This window comes from Ornithodoros turicata, chromosome 5 (genome assembly GCF_037126465.1).
Source record: "Ornithodoros turicata isolate Travis chromosome 5, ASM3712646v1, whole genome shotgun sequence".
Classification (NCBI taxonomy): Eukaryota; Metazoa; Arthropoda; class Arachnida; order Ixodida; family Argasidae; genus Ornithodoros; species Ornithodoros turicata.
The window spans coordinates 42467324-42483287 of NC_088205.1; the positions used below are offsets into that span (position 1 = coordinate 42467324).

The window sequence follows — 15964 nt, forward strand, 5'->3', positions numbered from 1 at the left end:
TGTCAATTGCCCTGCTCCCTGTAACAGTTTCCTTTCTCTTTGCTGGGTTTTGATGCCAGAGGTGATTGGCGCATTTTCATCACTATGTACATAGAAAATAATTCCCAATGTGACAAACATCACAATGTGTTACGCACGGTCATTAATTAAACTGCTCTCATTGCTACGACTATATGTAGAAAAAAAAAACGGGGGCTCCAGGGATGGGCGCAGCATGATAAGGGTACACGGCATATGCCAGTTAAAATTACTGGCCAAGACAGTTTTTTTAACGACCACAGCACAGTAATGCTACACGGCGTGTGCCTGTTAAAACTGCTGGCCAATGCAGTATTTTTCACGGGCACAACTTATACTGGGCCGCCGTAAAAAAAACTGCCAATGTTTGGCAGCCAACCTTCCTTGCATTTGCCATTTATGCATTTATTTATTTTTATTATGCATTATGCATTTATTGCATTTTTTTACGGTGAATTTTTTTACAGTGTAGGACACCCTGTATATCTACAATGTCACGTTACAAACTACCCCAACTATCAACAGTATCAACAGTGCCCTTCTAAAGCCTGTCATGCAATCCGGGAGGATTCTTCTGAACTCTAGAAACCAATGGAGGCGGGCCTGTATCAAACGCTTCATCAGCTTAGCCGCACATGAAGTGAGGGAGACCGGTCTGTAGGACGACAGATTCTGCCTAGATCTCCCATGTTTCAGTACCGGTACAACGGCGTGCTTCCATGATGACGAGACTCTACCTGCTTCCCATATCTTGTTCAGGTATTTTAGAAGACGTCTTTCGGGGGGGGGGGGCTATGTTCCCCAGGTTTCTCAGGGCTTGGTACGTTATCTTGTTCAGTCCTGGCGCAGCAACGGGGGCACCTTTGAAAGGCAGATTTCAACTCCGTCCACGTGAAGGGCTTGTCGAGGATGTCGTCGCCGTGTACGAGATGAGTGCCATTCATAGCTGGAGGTTGTGGCTTGACTGGACCATCGGCAAACGCTTCCGCTGCCTCTCCCAAAGTGAGCTTCAGCTAACCGGCGTGTGACTGAAAGGGTATTGGTTTTCCCTTGCCCTTCCAGTCAGAGTATCGACCGTCTGATAGACGAGTGACATTGGGGTGCGGGGGTTCAATGTTGCGCAGAACAGTGCCCACTGGCGCCGAGGGATGAAGGTTATGTACCTTCTGATGACGGCGTTGATGCGACGGTACTTGACGAGGTGTGTGCGAGATCCGGACCGGCGGTTGAGCATCTTGAGGTCTGGTGGTGGTGGTGGTGGGGGGGGGGGGGGGTTCGACTTCCTTATCGTGATGACTTTTATCGGTCTTCGTTCGACAGGATAGCTTCAGGTCTGCTGAGTATAGACACAGGTGTATTGCACTGTAGGTGCACGGAGGGCGAAAGAAGGTTGGCGAAGCGTCGTTTGCTAGAATGAGAGCCAAGTCGTCTGCCACGTGCATAATCTCTCTTCCCCTCTTATCTGTGTGCTTATTGCCCCATGCAACATTGTGGGCGTTCAGGTTCCCACATACGATCAGCCGGCCAGGGCACTGCTTCCGTAGTCCGATGACGAATGCATCCCGCGACGTCCAGGGTCACGTTTGGGTGTATGTACGCAGAGACAACGTCGACGGTCATCTTGCGGAAGGTAATTCGTGCTCTTACGAATTCAGCGTTGGTGTCACCAGCCGCGCTGAGGTCTATCTGGTGTTTGACAATATATTTCCTGATAAGGAGGAGTGCACTTCCCGTGGGGAACGTAGCGATGGACGGAGAATTGAGTTTCTTGTATCCTGTGACCTCGCTGTTGTCGGGAGACCACTCTCACAAACCGCAATCATGGGCACTGGGTGCCTTTTGAGGCGCAGTTGCAGTTCGGCCAACTTCCCCCGTCCACCGTTACAGTTACAGTGCCACAAAAAAGGGCAATGTTGAATGTCGAATTCGGAGGGGGCGTGCTGTTCATACCAAAGAGCAGTGATGGGCAAAGTACCTCAAAATTATACTTAAAGTAAAGTACCAAGTACCTGGCATCATTAGTACTTCAAGTACAGTACAAAGTACCCAATTCCAAATGTACATCAAGTAAAGTACAAAGTACTATAGGGATAGATTGAGAAGTTACCCGACAAAAAGAACTCGTTACAAGTTAAGTTCCCGTGTGAAAAATGTAACTAAGTTAATAACGAAGTTCTTCAGCCTGAAATGTAACTCGCAGTTACTGAGTTACTTAAAAAAAAGAACGAGTTACTTCCAAGTTACTTCGGACACAAAATAGCATTACGCAGGTGCAGCGCGCGTGAGCAGTTGAGTTAGGCCTTGAGTTGCCTGCGGAGAAGTGCAACACGCTTAGATCGTTTTCGTTTATGTCCAACAATAGACCTCTCCCTGTTTGTAAATAAATGACGTCATATTCGACAGCGCCACAAATTTGGTAGGATTGAACTACGCTCGAAGCTAGAGGTGCACAAGGTCGCGCCCGAAAGCCACGGTCTTGAGGGGGTTACGATATGGTCCCTTAAAGGGACTCGACCCTCGGTCCTGCTTTTCTTTCAATGGGAGGCAGCGAACAAATGCCCGTTCGTGGAACCCAACCCTCTTCTTCCGGTTTGTTTCGGTTTCAGTCTGTCTACCAATGTCATGATGACGTTTCTCTGGTAGAAGTCTATTTGAACGCTTTGCATCTTACTCCCTGTGGGCGCACAATGGTTCAGCTTCATTTCAATGGCAGTGGTTCTTACTTCCTGAATAAAATACTGTCATTGATTGAATATCACGTTTTATGGCAAAAAATGCCATGAAGGAACCGGAGAGAAAGCAAGAAAATATGTCGACGTCAGTGAAAAGCGAGTTAAAAGTAACTTCGAACTTAAGTTACTTTGGCAAAGTTACCTGAAAAAGGAACGAGTTCCCCTGAAAGTTACCACGGCGCAAAAGTACCGAGTTAAGTTACAAGTTACCAAAAAAAACGAACTTAGTTACAGTAACGAGTTACTTGTAACGAGTTACCTCGAACTCTGACTGTAGGCAAAGTACTTCAAGTGCTCATCAAGTACATTGTCAATTTAATCTGTATATGACTTTACATTTCACTGTTTAATATCTGTGTCTTGCTTTTTTGGCAAAACTTTAGCGAGTATTCTTGACAGAAGCCATATAGTCCTAGGTTAAGTGCTAACCCGTGAATATGAGCTTAATCAGATGTCATAATTTGCAGCTACATCTAGAAAGGTAACCAGTGAGCTGTGCTGTGATTATGCAAAATAGTATTATACCAGGACTGATCCAAGATCACCCGCCTAGTGTGGTGTTCCAGTACTAATCTTCTTCTATAGTAGGCTAGGAAATTTCAAAGGAAAAAAAGTACAAGCCAACAGAGATTATACATTTCTGGGCATTCCTTGCTGCTTTTTGAAATACAACATGTTTAGAAAAAGAATATGAAGAAAGTAAAAAAGAATGAAGCACAATGTAAGCCTTCATTTTTATACGACCGTTATCTGCAGCAATGTAATCCATGTGACCAATTAAAAAAACGTAAAATGTAAAAATGAAAGCATGTGTGTCTTTCAGAGTGTTCATCATGTAATGCAATCGCACATATAATGTGATATAAAGTGATTATGAATTGCCAATGAAGGAAAAATATAAAAAAGCATAGAACCCTGCATTGGGAGAACTGAAATGACAATGGACCAAGCCATTGTGCTGCCGGTTGCAGTGTCATAATGTGTGCGTTTCTTTGCATTCCATTCGTTTTACATAATCATAAAAGCGTCGATACTTTTTTCGACATTTCAAGTCTCTCAACACTAGATTTTCTTCAACAAATATGCTCTTTAAAAGCACAAATGTCCCGTTTTGGTAAAATGTCAGCCTGGGACTCTTGGTACTGCATCCCACTAAAAGCGCTAAAATGACGGCAAGAAGACGAAAACTCAGAGATAGCCCTATCTGTGTGTTTTCGTCGTCTTGTTGTCATTTTATCGCTTTTAGTAGGGTGCATTTTTGATACTTTTTGTGATTTTTTGTTTGGAGTCCAAGTTTGGGTACTTGAGTACTTGATGGGAAAGTACTCAGAAAAAGTACTTGGAGTACGGTAAAAAGTACACGATTTAAAATGTACTTAAAGTAAAGTACAAGTAGACAGAAATGTACTTGAAGTACTACTTGAGTACTTGGTACTTCAAGTACTGCCCATCACTGCCAAAGAGGAATGGCCCTGTTTATGCTGCAGAGGATGTAGCTTATACGTCGTAGATATGGCTGTCAGTGGCTGTTCCAAGAGGAGGAGCGTGGTCAGGAACAATCGTATGCCTGCTGGAATCCATGTACATCCCACGAGCTCCCTCACAGTCATGATCATGAACGCCAGCTTGACGAAAGTTGCGAAGCTGGCCAGAGCTTCGAGATGATACCCGGGCGTTGGCGGGCCTCTGTTTTCTGAGGGGGGGAGTCTTGCTTTGGGCTTGGCGATGATTCGACGCCCTTTGAGGAACGAGGTGTGGGTTGAGCTGCTTCGTGGGTTGGTACTGACTTTGGCTCCGGTGCTTGTCGTCCGATATGTACGACATTGCTGAAAGTTTCCCAATTGTTTGCCACGGTTGGAGGCTCTCCGTATGTCATCTCCTGGATGTGGTTAGCGGCTTTGTGAGACGCCGGCTTGTCTTTCCCATGTTCTCGAGTTTTCTTGACCCGGATAATCCTTCGGGCCTCCCTGGTGTCCTCATGGTGTTTTAGGCTGTAGCAGTGTACCGCGGTCTCGACCTGATTTATGGGCAGGAGTGGTCCCACGCATCTGGGGTCGGATTCACAAAGAGCTCGTGCGACGGAATCTGTTGTAACTCCGTCGTACGGGAAAGTTACGGCGAAGTGTAGATTCACGAAGGGCGCGTGTCGCAAAATCTTCGCAGCTTACGGCGGAATCCTGCGAGAGCTCCCGTACCAGTCTTACGAAGAAAGATGGCGGCGTTATTTGGCAGCGGTGGATTTGGAGACGGCAAACAAAGACTCTGTAATACGCGCCCACGCACTGCACTTTGCCACAGAACCTTGGAGACCATCCCCGAAGTGACATTGAGGCGCTTTTTTGCTTGGTAACCTTCAACAAATGCTTGAACTTTGTGCTCCGTAAAATCATGTCGCTGGGATTTTTCAAGTATCCCCTACACCCCGCTAAGACACCCCCAATACCCCTCCAAATTTTCTGCAAGAAAGGCAGAAGAAGCCATAAAAGCTGCAAAACTGAGTGCCACACACCGCTTACAAAACACCCTCACCCACCCCCTCCCCGAGACGAACATACTGGGAATATATTTGCTGTATCATCGAACGCGTTTCGCCTGTGATTGCATGGCATTCATTATGGCTACCGAAAGGCTGAGTGCACGTGCTGTAACAAAACCGGTGCGTCCGAATAGTCTGAGATGCGTCACCGCATACCGCACACCGGAAGTGCCGCCATAATGGTGCGTCATCCGAATTCTCCACAGGCGCACATGTGCGCCACAGAAGGCGCACTTTGGGAAGTCTCCTCCGATGCAGACTTCGCGGAGTGCGTTTCGCGTTTCCCGCTTCTGCCGTGTTTCGGGGGAGGGCGCGTTCGTCGAACAGTTAGTTTAGCAGACGACAGTTTTCGGCGGCCGGCGGCTCTTTTGTTTGCAAAAATGGCGGCATACCAAGATAAATGGGCATACCGCGAAGGCGAAACAGGGCGGAACAATTACTCTTGCGAATTTAGTCTCTCATAATAGCACTGAACATTTTATCCTTCGTTCTTCAGTTAATTTTAAAGTAACACGAGTTTTCGTACCTCTCCACGGGAATGAGAAACGCCTGAAGATCGGCTGGAAGGTCTGGAAAATCGGGAAGAATGCCCAGAAGATGAGGTGATCAGTGATAAGGAACCCGGGAGGCGCCCCCCTGCCAGTCCCCAACAAATATCGAAGTAGAAACGTTAAACGAAACACGAAAGCAGACTGAACTTCTCCAACGGTTTTATGAATTGCGAATAGATTAATAAAACTACACACAAATGCTCCCCGTGCGGGATTGTCGCTTTTAGCCTTGGATAAGTTGTCGGAACACAACCGTTGCTCACGAGGTTGCATGATGGTTGTCATGCACGATTGCAGGGTGTCTTGGGCAGGATAAATGCGCAGCAAGCCGATCCCAGTAGTACATCACGCTACTGTTGTCAGAATTAGAGTTCTCGTCGTCTCTTCTGGTCTCTTCTCTTCTGGAGTGCTCCTTTTGGGCACGTTTTGTACTACGCTCTGCTTAATTTTCGTCCTTCCGTCAGTTGTCGTGCACGACTTCTACACACTATTTCTGGAATGACTACCTTACTCTCTCTGCGCATGTAGATAAACTGCAAGACAAATGGAAACTGCCTCGGTGTCCATGCTGAATTCCGAGAAATTATTGTCCGCTACTGCGGCCGAATTTCCAGCACCTCATGCTATTCGCCCTCTGGAGTCTATTTTATTAAATAGACGTTGCAGACGATCAGCACCAGATGGCGCGCGTATCGGTGCTCGGAGTGCTCATCCGAATACTTTGGCTCGAAGGCGCTAGAGTCACTAAATAAGCTTCGCTTCAGAGTATCGACACTGAGGTCCAAGGGAGAGCAGGAGCGCCATCTTGTTTCCGCACCACACCGGTACCATCCTCAGTTGAGGATCAAAGACGTCTACCATAATGCTCGCTGTGGCATAGAGAAGCGTGTATGATTGTTGTGCGATAATCCACGTATTGTCCACCAGAGCGTCCCGAAGATGTCAAGGTGAGCTCAAGGCCGTCAACTGCTGCTTGTAAACGAAAGGCACATTTCACCCGCGCACGATAGATGGCATCGTGGGCTAAAGTGCACGTGCGCGTGGGAAGCGTGGCGCGGAAACAAGATGGCGCATGCTCGCTCTTGGAACTCAGTGTCGATACTCTAAAGCGTAGCTTATTTAGTGACTCTAGAAGGCGCACATGTGACGCACACTATGACGGCATGTGCGACGCATCACTATTCGGACGCACCCGTACATTTGAGGGCGAACAACTTCGTCTTCTTCTAATGGGACGACTCTTATTGGTGCGATTACAAATTTTCGTCATCGTTACCATAGCGAAAACAGTCTCGCACCCTTTGGCTGTTTCTCTTCGAGGTGCACGTGACAGGAAGCGAGCAACTTCCTCTTCCTCGTCAAAGGGGATACCCTCTCCACTACGATAGCTTTGTGAATCGCGCTTAGGACGCCGTCGTACGCGCGCCGCAGGCTACGACGTCTTAGCGCATCTGAGCGCAACTTACAATCGCGTTTGTGAGTCCGACCCCTGGAGCTTACGCTGGTGGATCTTACCACAGTTTTAACACTTGTGTTGAACACCTTGCTGGCCCGGAAAGTCAAAAGGGGGTGAATTGACTTTAAGGCGTAAGACCGCTCCAACAAAAAAGGACTAACGTGTCCCGTTTATTCCAAAAAAGAACAACATGCCAACAACATCTTCCTTTTCTACACGAGCCACACGGCTTGTAAGCCACTACAAAACCAAAGAGGTAAAAAACGACAGTATGGCAGTATGGCATCCATTGATTTCACCAAGAAAATAGAAGAATTTATCAACGCACGAAACAACAGATAGGCAAGCAGATTTGGAAGAACTTGTTTCTAGTGTATAGCGCTCTCTTTTGGTCGGTTTTTGCGGGGTGAGAGGGGCGTCACTGGTTTGCTCGAAAAAAATAAACTTGGTTGCAGTTCAGTGCCGGTCCTTGTCCTTTTATCCTCTGTCCTTGTCCTACCCAGCACTGGGGGTTTTTAATTGTTTTTAATTCAAAAAACGACGTAGTTCTGCAGTGCAGCTCTCTGCCATACATTGTTTCACAACATCCTACCCCGCGGTGAGTGCTATGCTCACAAGTTTAAATAATCTCTAGGGGACAAAGGAGCTGTATAGGTAGCCGTAAGAACGTCCGATCAGATAGTCGTACTACACACGCTCTCACTACCCCGTCGCTGCCCGTTATCAAAGAATGTACACGGCAGATACGCCATCTATGCCTAGGTAACTTGTCCTCAACAAGTAGCACTAGATCACCAATGTCTAGGGTCACCAGTGTCCCATGTCTCATGGTGTGATTGGAGCGTAACTGTAGCACATAGTCCTTTCGCCATCGGCTCCAAAAAGAATCTAGAAGTTGCTCCCGCTGACGATAACGGCTAGTCAAGGTGTCCCTGTCCGAGGTAGATGATGTAGCGACCTTCCCTGGCGCGGTCAATCTTTTTCCCACGAGGAAACGCGATGGAGTTAGCACCTTGGGTTCTTCTGGCGCAGCGTAAACAAAAGTGAGGGGGCGTGAATTTAGGACGGCTTCGATCTCGGTTAACACCGTAGTCAGTTCATCGTGTGTCAAGAGAGCCTTTCCTAACAGTCTGCGGAGAATGGTTTTGACTGAACTTCGCTCCTGAATTCGCTCCCAGAAGCCGCCCCATCACGCAGCTCGTTCGACGATGAATTTCCACTGGATGCCCCTCTGAGAAAAATAGTCGAGAGCGTCAGATCCGCGTAATGCTTTCCAGAGACTCGTTAGATCTTTGGAAGCCCGTTTAATGGTAAGCGCATTGTCGGAGTAGACAACTTTGCATACCCCTCTTCTGGATACAAATCTTCGGAAAGCCAGGAGAAATTGGTTTGCCGTGAGGTCTTGCATAACTTCTATCTGCACGGCTCATGTCACAGCGCACGTGAATAACGCAATGTAACACTTTCGAGACCTCTTGTCAGGCGTTTTGTATAAAAGTGGTCCAGTGAAATCAATTCCAGTTACCTCGAATGGATGCGATCTGGTTATTCTCTCCGGTGGGAGTGGAGCTGTCGCTTGGACTACTGGTCGTGCACGCTGTCGTTTGCACCACTGATAGTTGTGCAACGCCCTCTTCACTGCTTGTCGGCCTTGGAGGATCCATTTTGACTCCCTTAGGTCAACCAAAGTGTCACGAACTCCTGAGTGTAGCAAGCGCTGATGAGTTCGTGTAATTAACAGTCTTGTATAAGTATGATGCTTGGGTAGAATAACCGGGTGCGTTACTTCTTCATTTTCTTCGCTGCGTTGCAGTTGTCCTTTAAGACGCAGAAGCCCAGCTTCATCCAAAAACAAGTGAAAATCTCTCAGCTTTGAAGTTGGTTTGACTGGTTGTGATGAAGAAATTGCTCGAAGTTCATCGTGGAACGATTCCGCTTGTACTTGTCGTATCCAGTACTTTTCTGCTTGCTCAATTTCCGATGCTGTGAGAGGGCCCGCTATTTTGTTTTCCCCTTGACTCGAGTTGGAGAAAAATCTATAAATCAATGCTGTAGTCCGGATAACCTTGTTCAGGGAAGAGAAGATTGCCAGTTCCAGAACGGGACAGGTTGATACTGATGGAGCTGACAGCACGACAGTTGCGTTAACTTCCTCGTCTTGGAATCCTATCAATTCCATGTGTCGAGGCCAGTAAGCCTCGTCCTCATGCAGCCACAGCGGCCCTTCCCACCAATCGGCTCGATTTTGGAGCGAGTCAATCGAAATTCCCCGTGTCAGGAGATCGGCCGGATTTTCTTTACCAGGGCAGTGTCGCCAGTCCGATGGGTTCGTGCGGTTCTGTATCTCTGTGGTCCTGGTGGCAACAAATGGCTTGTACCGATTCGTGTCACCTTTGATCCAGTTGATGAGAATCGTTGAATCCGTCCACAATGTAGTCGACAGGTTTGTACCAAAGCATTTGGTAATGTAGTACAGGAGTCGTGCTTCCAATAATGCCCCCAGCAGTTCCGGGCGTGGGAGCGAAACCGTCTTCAAAGAAGCAACTCTAGACTTTGCACCGACTAAACGAACTGTGCACAGGCTGCTTTCCTGTATTGATCTGACGTAGATGACGGCTCCGTAAGCTTGCGGGCTAGCGTCGCAGAATACATGAAGCGTTTGATGTCGGGGTGGCCCCGTGTACTTTATTCCTCTGGGAATGCACAAATCGTTGGCTTTGGGAAGCTCGCGACACCAAGTGTGCCAGTCTTCGAGTATGTCAGGTTGGAGAACTTCGCCCCAAAGTATTCCCTTCTGCCAAAGTCTCTGGAACATGACCTTCGCTGTGATAGCAAACGGTGCTAGAAATCCGAGTGGATCGAAGACCCGCACTGTGGCCTCAAGTACTGTTCGTTTGGTATCATGCGCGGTGTGTAAGAATTCCAGCACGGATTTTAAAGATATCCGTAGAGCGTCTGAGTCAGTGTCCCAAATAGGACCCAGTACCTTTGTCTCGGTCTGTCGGATAGAGTCGTCACCGTTATATAGGTCCCGAAACATTCCACGTAACAGTTCATCATTTGTTCTCCATTTCCGAAGTCGCATGCCGCAGTCTTCAAGAATGTCAACCGATTCTTTCCAAAGACGTTTCGCCTCTTGAACTGTGCTGACACTGGTTGCCAAATCGTCGACGTAAAAACTCTCGGACAGGAGCCTGCAGGTGTCCGGGTACTTATCAGATATCATCCGGAAGTGATAGCGTATGGTTGCGGCGAGAAGAAATGGGCTACAAGCCGCCCCGAATGGCTCCCGAGTCATCCTTAGAACTTCGGTCGCGGAAAGAGGTTGTCCTATCTTCGGTGTTGTCACGTACCACAGAAACCGCAACGCGTCACGATCCCGTTCAGCTAAGCTGATTTGCAAGAAAGCATTTTCAATGTTGGCGACCAGAGCCATAGCTTCGCTACGGAACTTTATCAAAAGGTGCAGAATCTCTGGGTTCAAGTTTGGTCCCACGTGGACGACATCATTAAGGGAAAGCTCACCGGAGGCACTAGATGATGCGTCAAATACTCTCTAAATACGTTGCCAACAACATTGTCGTTGCCAAAGAACATGCCAACAACATCTTCCTTTTCTACACGAGCCACACGGCTACACCAAACCAAAGAGGTAAAAAACGACGATGTTGCTGCAGTGCAGCTCTCTGCCTTACATATGGTTTCACAACAACTTGGGTTCGTTTGGCTTTTGGCACTCGTGTGTGTTGTGGCTTCCCGCACTCTTCATGCATACTGCAACGCGAGCGCAACTGACGCTGACGTGGCCGAAACGCTCGCACTTCCTGCATTGAATTGGCCTGCTTTGGAAAGACCGCACTGGGAACCTGCGCCCGACATGTACGTACTCCAAAAGCGGGCCTCGAACGAAGCACACTTCGACGAGTACCCCTTCCTTTCCTAGTCTATGCACGTTTGTCACGGGTGCAAACATGTGTATCCCTTCCATGAGTTGCTGATCGGTGAGGGAAGTATACTTGACACGAATGAGACCTGTGACTGCATTTGGCGGGGACGGCACATATGCGCGAACACAAATACTGCATGCATTCTAAGAAAAAAGGGTGTAAAAGGTGGTAACTTCTGTAGTTACCACCTAGGTCAATATAGCGTATGATAAAGGGCGCAAATGGGTGGCAAAAGCAATTATCATATATCCAAATTGCTACTAAAAGGTGTAACTACTCCACCCTTTTTTCTAAGAGTGTAGGCGCGTGACGGCTAGGAGCTGGATCAGCCCGCCGTCTGTCTTGGTGTCCACCCCCGCCCCCCAGGATACTTTTTGCACTGTTTTCCCGCACTTCGAATACCTCGTTAGGCGCTCCGGAGTTTCATTTGACAGACTTCATTTGACAGACTTTCATTTGAAAAAAAAAAACAAGTTCAGGAATTCTTCGAGCTTCCTGAGCTTAAGGGAGCTCACGTTGTCGTCTTTCGCTGTCGGCCGGAAGAGGACCGTGCGAGCACTGATGGCGCCTTGTTGGTAGGACGCCACACTCTTCACCGTGGCTTCACTTGAGCTGTTACGGCGTCGTTCAAGGAGACGTTTTCGCTTGCGATGTCGTGCGGGGATGATGAATCGGTGTCTTGGCTCAGCTGCCTGACTCCGTGCAGCCGTGGTGTCAACTTCGTTCTTGCTTGTGTTGTTTCTTGCTGCATCCAACAATATGCCTGACTCATGTCTTCGTCACTTATCTGCATGTCGACGTCGCTCCCTCTTACTTGTACTGCAGCTGTGTTCTCATTCGCTGTTGATTTTGTGTGTGAAATATCCATTGAAGGTGATTCTGCTTTATCATGCAGATGCTGCCATAACGGCCGTACTGTGCTGTCCTGGCGTGCCTATCTGGGACACGTCAATGTACGTCGGTATAGCAATCGAGGGGTACCGAAGCGTTCTCCGGGGCCTCCGCCTTGAGACGGAATACCACGAAGGAGTCGATTGGACGCTTTTTGCTGCTCGCAGGAGGCTTCGCGACGATGCAACTACACTCTAAGAAAAAAATGAGTAGTTTTATTCCTTTTGGGGTCTAAATGCACTGCCACGAAAAATAGTCCTTTTGGGGAGTAAATGCACGGGTGTAAATGAATGTCACAGAGTGGAGACTGCATTTCACGCGCTGTTGTAAGATTCCCAGGTACATAATTCGTGTGCATGCATGAAAATACTTTGAAGCAAACCGTCAACCGTGATATATCGAGTGATATAAAAACTTGCGCCATACATAGGGCACAATTTGCGAAGAAAGATGCGCTAACTGTTTCTTACTCTGTGTGGCTGAAAAATTGCTACGTTGTCTGAGTTATACAGCCTTATGTCGTTCAAATTGACCAAAGGCACATATTTACGTAGACTGTTGCATTCAGGAGACCATTCGCGAAGTTTCGTGACAATTTGCAGTCCTGGGTTGTAAATGTCGGGTTAGGGGACTAAAATAGGAAGTAATTGCAGACTAGGGGAGTAGAAGTTGCAATTACCCCCATTTTACTCCTTTTTTTCTTAGAGTGTACAGCTTCTAGCTCACTGTAATACACCTAACCAGGTCCGTTATGCGAGGAACTCTTGACAACAAAAACTTATCCTGACGAGAAAGGTGTGTAGCCCTCAAAATTCAGTCCTTGAATCAAGAAATCGATTAGAGAGCGCCGACTGACAAACCAAGGATCTTTTCTAAAGGATAGACAACTCAACTCTCATTTTTATACATTCCTAATAATTTGGTGCTGCTAATCTTGGACTCTTGGAATCTTGGAATCTTGGTAGATATCTCTGAAGATTACAAATGAACGGTAGGTGAGCTCACACACACTTCTTTGCCCGCCTTTTCTATTAAATATATGTTTCTTGTATCTCCCTTGAAAGCTGGGGTCGGATTCACAACCAAGTTCGTAAGATTCGCTACGATGTCGTAGTCTACAACCGTCGTAGGACATCGTCGCAGATCGCGGGGTTCAGAATTCACGAAAGTATGGTAAGGGAGAGGGAGGTTCATGATGGGCAGAACGAGCAAGAAAGAGCAGCTGACGTGCTTCCTGAAATGTGACCGTGGGATTCATGAGCGAGAGGTCCTGAGGGTATGTCATTGTTATAGCAACGACGTCAGCTCAACCAATGGGACCCGTTGTATCCCACGCCACGTGCCACGGTGTTTGCCAGCAAAACCGCGTGGTATTTTCAGAAGTGTGTTCTGAAGTTTATATGGAAGACACTCATCAGGTCTCAAAGCGTGTCCACCGGCCGAATTTTACGTAGGGGGAGATAGAGACCCTCGTGGAAGGGTACGAAACATACCAACACTATCGACGCCACTGGCGATGGGACAGAAGGAGCTCAAAACAAGCAAGGGGCTTCGGAGCACATCACTGCGTCCCTCTTCGCGGTTTCGGGAATTACACGGAACTTTGCAGAAGAAGAAGTGGACAGACTTCAAAAACAGGATAGAGAGGTAGCAAGCGAGCTGGTGGTATAGATCCATAACTTAAAACCCCGAGACTGGGGGACAAAAACGACAACACAGACAAGGTCTCAAAAAGGTTGAGGTCTCAAGGTTGTGACCTTGTCTGTGTTGTCGTTTTTGTCCCCAGTCTCGGGTTTTTCAGTTATGAGACTTTAAAGGAGCATAGAAGTGACCTTTAACATAACTCAAAATTCTGCTTCATTTGTGAAGCTGTCCACAAGGAGTCACCATGCAAAATATTTCAGATCTGCGGCGTATTGTCACTGCGCAATAAAATTTACGAAAGACAGTCGAAGAACGGCAGTCGCAGGCGAGATACACGAGCCCCGCGTGACGTAGAAGCTGTACTCGGTGCCTTTTTTCTTTGTTTTTTCATCTCGGCTCGCGCGCCGCTTATACGCCGCTTGCACGTCACTGGTCACGTGCCGTAGCCCGTGATACGTCAGACCGTCTTCGGCTTCCCTTCGGCGCTCTTCGGATGTGGAGAGCGTTCTGACAGCGTGGACAGTCCGGGAAAACCGGAAGTTGATTTTTTCCAACTGCCACGGAAGCTTACATGCTGGGTGGAAAGTTTCAGCTCACAAAATGGCGTGGTTTTCGAGATATCGAATAAAAAATACTCCTCTGAAGACATTCGGTTTCGTTTTTCTCCCTCGCATACTCCTTGCCCCAAGGATCCTCTATGTACGTCAGTCGTCACGTGAGCATGACGTCCCCAATGGACAAAGTGGAGCGGAGGACTGCGCCGTTGCGGGGAATGCAGAGAGGTGTTTTTGTCTATGAGTGTACTGAACAGAAGGCTACGTCGTGATACCTGTGTTTACATTGACGCTACTCTGCATTTTAGTCTACATAACGCGTGATTGCTACTCAAAAACATCATAATGGACAAATGCTAGCACGCAACAATCAACTATCGCGCAAACAGGCATGCGCAAGTCATGTGCGGCATTGCTCTTATGCACGTCACGCGAGAGCTCGCTGCGGCCTTTACTCGGGACCAACTGCGGCATAGAAAAAAGTCGATTATAAATCGTGCGATACGATTTCTTCTGAAATATTTTGCACAGTCGTTGTGAGGAGTATTACAAATCATAAGGCGGTGTTTCCCAGACCTATGTTTTCGGCCGGACTGTCACTTTAAACGTGTGCGGAACAGAGCCTTGTGCGTGCTATCTGGGTTACCTGCGTTCATTCGCAGCAGCTCATTTTATTTGTTGTAGAAGACGTTGCAGCGAAAAACTAAAAATATTTTGGGGTCACTTCCATGCTCATTTAAGCTCCCTTCTAAGTTCGAGCAAAGGCATAGAAATCATAAGGAGAGGCTAGAAGCAAAGGTGGCGCTGGCTCTGCGTCAAAACGAGGGATGCGCCATATTGTGGCGGCCAGTGTTGCCATGTGCCAGTGGTGTCTGCGCGCTGTCATTGGCAGCTCCGTTTCAATGGTGAATATTGTTACTGTAATCAATTTACGAGGAAATAAATGTGCAGTAAGCATAAAATAAACACGAAGTAAGTAATACTGCGGCCTTCCCGTGCTGTAATCACCTGTTCTAGAAAGAAAAGACGGCCTTTAGTGCAAGGGGAAGCTAGCAGAGTTTCGGTTCCGGGATTGCCGACAGCCGGCCGCGGTTATCGGCTAAAGCTAATTACGCGGAGTGCGACTTTGACGCTCGCTGCATCCCAAGAAACAATACGGCTGAAATAACTGACCGGACATCCTTGACTAGAACGTTACAACATGTGGAATTAGGGGAAACTCCGATGGAGTAATGAAACGATTGAAAGACTGGTTTGACACTGGGGATGGTAATTCTGGTGGTCCCTCCTTTGTGGGACTGCCGCCACAGCTGAAAAATATTTGTCTCTCCCGGAAGAGCCTCGTAAGCGCACAAACAAACATACCGCCTCAGGTGCATTCTGTCGTCGCTGAAGACATGGGGCCCTGACACCACAGAAATCATAAGGATGATTCCGTATGATTTCTATGCCCGTCACTCTTACGTTAAACTTTTGGGTGCGACGACTTGTTTTCTTCTCTTTTTACACAATTAATACACATTGAAAAGACAACATATAAAAAGGGGAGTGTCACTGGAATATCAAAGACAGCAGAAAGATTACATAATGTGAATTGGAATGATTTACGGGCTCGGCGCCTCCGGGGAAGAGGTG

The 15964-nt window shown here is 47.6% G+C and overlaps 1 protein-coding gene across 1 annotated transcript; it reads right to left on the reverse strand.

Moving 5' to 3' along the window:
* Positions 1 to 4247: 4247 nt before the first annotated feature.
* On the reverse strand, positions 4248 to 10729 carry LOC135395776 (uncharacterized). The gene is made up of 3 exons (XM_064626867.1): positions 9080 to 10729; positions 8819 to 8966; positions 4248 to 4576 (listed from the first exon to the last, which is right to left on the reverse strand). The coding sequence occupies exons 1-3, from the start codon at positions 10727 to 10729 to the stop codon at positions 4248 to 4250; spliced, it is 2127 nt and encodes a 708-aa protein (XP_064482937.1).
* Between the last annotated feature and the right edge of the window lie 5235 nt (positions 10730 to 15964).